The 7283-nt window shown below is 38.8% G+C and overlaps 2 protein-coding genes across 2 annotated transcripts; one reads left to right on the top strand and one right to left on the bottom strand.

Annotated features, from left to right (window-relative positions):
- Window positions 1–421: 421 nt before the first annotated feature.
- MONOS_17170 (uncharacterized protein) lies at window positions 422–864 on the bottom strand (the record flags this gene model as incomplete). The annotated part of the gene is made up of 2 exons (XM_067870065.1): window positions 422–565; window positions 682–864. 2 exons carry the CDS (start codon window positions 862–864, stop codon window positions 422–424), a joined length of 327 nt encoding a protein of 108 aa, XP_067733180.1.
- A 4221-nt stretch (window positions 865–5085) lies between these two features.
- Window positions 5086–7075, top strand: MONOS_13734 (uncharacterized protein; the record flags this gene model as incomplete). Its single annotated transcript, XM_067866464.1, has 1 exon — window positions 5086–7075. The coding sequence occupies one exon, from the start codon at window positions 5086–5088 to the stop codon at window positions 6637–6639; it is 1554 nt and encodes a 517-aa protein (XP_067733179.1). The 3' UTR covers window positions 6640–7075.
- Window positions 7076–7283: the final 208 nt, after the last annotated feature.

Raw genomic sequence — 7283 nt, 5'->3', positions numbered from 1 at the left:
CTGGTTTCTGTGTGTCCAGACTCCTCCAAATCCATTTTCTCAGCCATTTCTAAAGAATTCATTTGCCCTGGCTCCTTTCCAAAGACAATCATGTGTGTTCATTCCCTTGTATTTTTCACACAAGGGAATGCCACACAAACAGACAGATAAAAAATAAGTTTTGAGTGGAACTGAGCGAAAAAGAAACCAACGATGTGAATGAGAACAAAACAGAGAATAATGTGTTTGAAATCCCTCTGAAAAATTACAAGATATTTTTTTTGTGAATTTTCAAGGATATTTCCCATTCCCTTCATGCTTATCACAATTCAAATGCCTCCTTTCCTTCATCTTCCTTCTCTTGTTTCCAACAAGCCCACACCCTCCATATGTTCTCCATCTCCCTCTTCTTTCCTCTCCCTTCCAAAAACACAACTGCCCCTCAACCCCTCTCAACAAACACATCTGCTCCATCAGCCATATGCCCATCCAGCATCCTTTCCTCCGCTTCATCCTCACCCCCTCCAACAACTGCCTGCCACTCACCATCCTCTCTCGTTTCTTCTGTCTGCTTTCCCCAACTTTTCTGCTCCAAAACACACAGCATCCGTCACAACCATCAACATTCCCAACAACCTTGCTGAGCGTGGAATCATCACACCCACAAGCACTCCTCACCCCATTTCATTTGCCCAGCCACACCATCTTTCTCTCACCTTTCTTCTTCCTTCTTCCTCCTTCCTTTCCTTTCCATCCCAATCCCCTGCCCCTCTCTGCTTTTCTTCTTTCAACTCCCTTTAAAAGACCCCTCCAAGCAGACTGCCAACTGCCCCTTCCATCACCTTCCTCTTCCTCATCCTCATCCTTTTTGCAAAGCAGACACATCTCAATCACTCCCAACAACATCCATTCCCTCCTTTTGCTCATTCACAGGCACATTTCCCCCAAAAACACAAATATCAAAAGGGAATGCCAAAGGAAACACAACCTTCTCCACACACATTTTCCAAAGTTATCAATGATGTGCAGCCACACCACAAGACTAAGCAACAACTCATATAAAAAAGGATTTATTAAATCAACTTACCCTTCTTTCTCTTCCCCTCACAAACTGAGTTTCATCTGCCATTCCTCCTTGCTCTTTCACCTTCATTTCCCTCTGCTCCCTTCTCCCGACTCGTTCTGGATAGAGACATCTCATTCCTCCATCACCCTCAAAAATCTCCTGTTTTCTCCATTCTCCACAAATGCATCCTTCCCGTTTTCCCAGATGTCTTTTTGTCGAAAATAAACTGCATGAACTGGCTCCACCATTTCTATCAGAAAAAGTGTTTCACCATATCCTCAAATATATTCAAAACAATCTCTCATTCCAAATGGAACACATATGAATTGAAACTTATGAGAAGGCTAAAGAATGTGTATCCTGCTCAAAATCCACTCAGGCACACCAACTGTCAATTCGATCCTTGTTCAGTTCAAAGAACTTCTTTGACAATCCCTCTCAAAAAAAAAATCCATCCTGTCTTTCCTTCTGCTTCATGCAAGGCTTCATTCACAAACAGATTCTTAATAATTCCTCTTCTCATTTCTCGCCTTTTGCATTCTCTCTTCTTTCCATACCTTTCCATGGACTCACAACCCTGATGATCGCCAAAGTGCTCACGTGATTGGCCTTGATGACTCCAATTCAAAAACCAAGAGCTTTGTGATATTTCCTTTCATTAACAAAAGGAATGATAAAAAACAATCCTGCTCATTCTCATTGATATATTTTCTTGGGATCAGATGGGCTCTTCCTTAACAATGTTGATGAAGATAACAAATAGAAACAGGGGATGGTGATGATAGAATGACAGAAAAAGAGACACTATCAGGCGAAGACAAATGCCTTTCAAACACAAGAGAATCATCTTGTTTTGTCTCTTTGGGATGTTGAGGGATGTTGATCCAATTTCCCAGATCGAGTATTGGCGAATGCGAAGAAGAAGAAAAAAACGTTTGAAAACATGGAAAGCGAAGATGATGCACAAGTGAAAGAGCGAATTTTGATAAACGAAAATTATCCATTTGTATGTGCTTTGGATTTCACAATAAAATTGAAAGATGACACCAATATGAGAAGAATAAAACACATGTTCAAAAGTGCAACAATGTTGTGACATGACCGAAACAAGATTTGGCATTGTTATTCTTTTTCCTTCACTTTTCAATAAAATTCCATTCATTCAAGGGGATTGGCAGGATATGTTGCAATCCAGGTGCTGAATGATAAATAAAAGCATTGTCGATAATTTCTCCCTCTTATTATCTCATGCTCATCATGAGCACCAGACAGCGGCCATAAAGAACGAAATCAATTTCTTTTCTGCTCATTTGGCAAACACAAATAACAAGAATTGGCAAGGTTGTTGAGCTGCCCCACAAACAATCCCCTGTCCCCATTTCTCTTCCAGCCTCTGCCCTTTCAACCAAAAACATCAAATTGAATCCTCTTTCATTCATCAAACTCTCTAATCTGTTATGGCAAATGATCAAAGTTTAATGATAAAAAAGCCGTTCAACAGAGTGAGAAATCAAGACGTCAAACATTCCAGCTGGGATGGGTGAATTATTTCCAGAGATATGGCAGATGAGACAGCAACAATTTTATTTTGAGGGAAGCTGGAATTATTCATTTTGATTGATGGAATGGTGTGAGGATGCAACATTTTCAATGCGAGTGCGGATATTTGTATGTATGCAATTTATATTGTTCTATTTGATTGTGAAGATGTTATCATCCGTATCCTCTCCAAAGTCGTGATTCAGACGATTTATAAAAAATGGACAATTTATTCCTTGCAGAGCAGAACAGCAATGAAGCGAGACAAATGCTATCTTACAAATATATCATTGGAGCCAGAATGTATTTTATCATAAATGTTTATGTGACTTATTTTGGACTCAACATGCGCGATGGATAGAAATGCGATGAAAAATGAGTTTTGATGGAGCAGAAATCAACGGGATTGGAAGATATCCAAAGCCAAAAAGGAAGAATGTCCAATCCCTATGAAAAGGGAACGTTTTTTAATGAGTGTGGGATATTTTCAAAATTTTTGTTGGAGAGATTGTGGCAAATGACCGAAACAGGAGATTGGCAGCAGTTTGGACAGAGCAAGGCGCCTTTCTTGGGATGAGAAGGGTAAGATATTGATTTTATGGACTGAGGAGAGGGATGGAACTACTTTAGTTGATTGGCTTGTTAGTCGAAAATTCGAGAAAAACGGACAGTTCTGTGTGAAACAAGAAGCTTGTGGTGGATAACAGACAAAATGGACTTTGAATATTTTAATACTCGCCTTAGCCTTATGTCATCGAAGCGTTATCTACAGGAGCAGAGAACGAGATTGCTATTTTGAGGATGTTCTTACAGAAGAAAATATCATTCATATGAAAACTCAGCGGCATCTTCTTTATCGTCTTTTGCATCTCCTTCATCGTATTCTTCATCTCTCACAGACTTTTTCATTTATTGTTATTCTTATTTTTCAGCCTCACAGTTTTCATCATCTTCTTTGCCTTCTTTGCCTTCTTCGCATCATCATCATCATCACCAGCTCCTCCGAATAAAATAATTTCATTTTCTTCTTCAATTTATTGTCTATGTCTCCTTCTTCGTTTTTCTCGTCTTCGTCTTCTTTTTTCTTTTTTTCACTTGCCATCTTATGAAAATAAAAATGGTTGGAGTTGTTGGAATTTGTGGAATAGAACCGAAAGTGAGGATTGGACATGGGCAATTTTGAGGGAACAGAAGAGAAGTGGTTTCATTTGCCGTGAGACTGAGAGCAGAGACAGAGAAGGCTGATGTTATGAGCAGAACAGAGAAATACACACAGAAGAAGAAGAAGAAGAAGAAGAAGAAATGTTGTATACGAAGATTGGTCATATCAATTGGCATAGGTTTGTTCATTATTATTAAAAAATATGTTTTCGTATTTTATTTTTTATGATGTTTGTATTTTTACAAGAATGCTCGATGGCAATGAATGAACATGGAACATGGAAAGAGGAGATTAAAAATGCATAAAAGAAGTCTGGATGAAATAAATGAAGGGGCGCATAGAGGAGTGAGCTGGAGGAGAAATGCGAAATGAAATGAAAGAAAGATAATTTTGAAGGTTTTGGAAGGAGTGCTGGACAAATCTGGTTGAACGCGAAAAAAGAGAATGGGAAAATGATGAAAAGACAGAAGATATGCACAAGTAATTGAGAAGAAGAAAAGAAACTGTGCCTTACAAAGAAGAAAGATGAAAGGAGAAAGGGGTTTTGGTGAAAAACAGAGGAGATTAGCTTTTGTGAGAAAGAACACAGATAATTTGGAGAAAATTCTAAAAAGAAGATGGGGATAGATTCCAGAATATTTATCTTTATGGATGGAGATTGCAGTATGTTTTGTTTTTGTTGGAGATGATGGAAGGGATGAGGAGGCAAGGAATGGGATGATTCTTTGAGAAAAGTGGGCGAGAGAAAAGGAAAACAAGGGTATGACATTTTTATTAATTATATTATTTGACTATTTTTTATATGATTTATTGTTTTTTCTTTTTATTTTGTTTGAACAAAATTGTTTTTGCTGGCGTTTTCGTAAAATTTCAAGGGAGTGAAATTACATCAAAATACAGAAAGTGAAGGTCAATCAGCAGAATCAGTTTGGGAAAGAGCTTTATGGGATCATTAATTATAAAAAGGCATTGACAGCGAAGGTCTGTTATAATTTTTTATGAGATTCATAACATATGCTGCAGAAAGAGGAAGGAAAAGGGTTGTAGAATAATTTGAGATTTTGATGAAAATTGTATTGAGAGGGATGGTGCAGCCGAGAAGTGGGAGAGAGGAGGAGGAAGAAGAGGTGGAGAAGGAAGAGAAGAAGGAAGAGAAGAAGAAAGCGAAGGAGGAGGGAGTGTATTGGTGAGTGAGTCGAATTTCTCATCTTTTTGTGTTTCATCATCCCCGTTTCTGGCGCCTCCCCTGACACCCCTTGTGACACTCACCCGGCTGACCTTCTTCAACGTCTCCACAAATCCATCGAAAACAACACATCTGGGTGAAGGGCTGGGTCAAATGGCGTTTCTGATGAGTGGGTGTGAGTTTGTATCGGTGTGGGATGTTTATGATGGGGGAATTGTCCCCTCACTGAACAGCCCCTCATCTTCATTGGCTGCCTCGAACACCTCATTTGCCAGGTGCTATCGCTCTCAGAATGTTGCAGTCAATGGGACTGAAGGGAATCCATCGAAACCAGCGAGACAGCAGATTATAGACAATGGGACGAATTCATTCACCTGGTGTGTGTGGAATGACTCAAAAACAACTGGGACAAGTAGTTCTTATTCAGATGGGATATCGAGTGGAGGGGCGATTTACATGTATAACAAAACATCGGGAACACTTTCAGTGAGATTTTGTTCGTTCAATGACTGCTATGCATATGCTTATGGTGGAGGAATTATGTGCTATAAAATCAGCTCAATCAATATTGAGAACAACTCGTTCAATGCTTGTACCGCAAAAAATAATTATGGAGGAGGGATGTATGCTTATTCGATTTCGTCATGTGTCAGGGTCGGTGGTTGCGAGTTCCAGAAATGTTCTGCAAAATATGATGGAGGAGGACTTTATCTCGAAAATTTTAATATTTCTGGATCTTCCTGTATTGGAACAGAAAGTGGGAAAGGGGAGAGTGCTTGTGTGTTTGAGTGCTCATTCACTTCGTGTTCTCTGACAAACCAATATGGCGGAGGGATGTATTGTTATGGTGTTCCAGCTGCATTCAAAATGAGAAGTCTCCAGTTTATTTCGTGTTCTGCATTATCATATGGCGGAGGAATGGAGTTGTATCCAAACCAACAAGCACCTCCAAGCAACAACATTTATTGTTATTTCTTCTTCTTCCACGATTGCAGATGCACAACCACTTCCACTCCATATGGCCACGATGTGTATTTTTCTGATGGAAACAATCTTTTTTCATCGAATAATCCGTTCTATGAATCATATACAACGAATACAAATGAGAAGAGAGTGTGCCGTTATTATAATGGTCAATATACAGAAAAGAAGGATTGGCTGAAGGAAGGGATGAAGGATCGGTATGTTGGGGTGGGTGGAAATGACACAAACAATCTGTGTGGGATGAGTGAGTCAGCACCTTGCAAGACCGTGGGGTATGCAGTGGGTTCGAGCATGGCACAGCTGAGCTCGACAATCACGTTGCTGGGTGGAAGGCATGTGAGCGAAGGGGCGACAATCAATGTCGGGGGAAAGAAGATAATAATAGCAGGGAAAGGGAAGACAGTGAGTGTGATTGGGACGAGTGCGCTTTCGAACTCTTCGACAACACTGTTCAGCATATCTTCTGGCCAACTGGAGGTGGGGCATGTGGGGATCGATCACAACGCGACAAGAAGCTCATCGCCGAGTGTGTTTGTGGTGTCTGTGGGGAGCGGGACTCTTTCGCTGGAGGATGTGGTGATTGACTCTTCAACATCAGGAGGGAGTGTTATATCAGCATCTGTGTTTGAAGTGGCGCTGGGGCAGCTGATGATGAATAATGTTAAGATTGGAAAGAAGATTTTGATTTTATTGAACAAATTTCTTTTCTATTTTTTATTTTGAAAAACGTTCAAAGAAGCTTTTTTTTGTATCATGAACGTTGTATCAGAATCATATGTGATTTTTGTTAAAAATTTATTTTTCGCAGCAAGACAATCTTTCTTTGATTTGAAAAGAGTTGAAAGGTTTTATCCATATATTTTCAAAGCCATGTCTATTTTTCGAATGTCGTTGTATTTCATCATTGAACACATTTGATTCGTATTATTTCGTGACAAACAACACAAAAGCATTGGAAAAGCATCATTAACATGAAATGCACCTGAAATAATAGAAAACTGAGGAAATGAAAGAATTTTTCAATTTTTATTCTCTATTTTTTTGAAAAATCTTTTGATGATTTTTATTTTCTTCACTTCACTCTTTTGCAAGCCCAAAAAAAAAAAGGATTTTGTGAAACGAGCTTAAAAAAAATGAGAAAGAATTTTTTCAATTCAAATAGTAATTTTTTGCTTTTTGAACTTTTTTCTGCAAAAATCGTTTTTGTTGGAAAGTTTCTTTTTCCAAGAAATACATTTTCATATAACTTTCACAATCGAATATTCAGGCACATAGTTTCGATTTGTATCATTTGAAGGATGCTTTTCATTTGTGCTTTTTATGAATGCTTAACTGAAGAAATCTTTTTGCAACACTTTTCCTTCAAA

This window comes from Monocercomonoides exilis, assembly GCF_001643675.1.
Source record: "Monocercomonoides exilis strain PA203 chromosome Unknown scaffold8-1962414, whole genome shotgun sequence".
Taxonomy (NCBI): Eukaryota; Preaxostyla; order Oxymonadida; family Polymastigidae; genus Monocercomonoides; species Monocercomonoides exilis.
The sequence above is the reverse complement of the archived record's forward strand: the minus strand, read 5'-3'. Positions and strand labels throughout refer to the sequence as shown.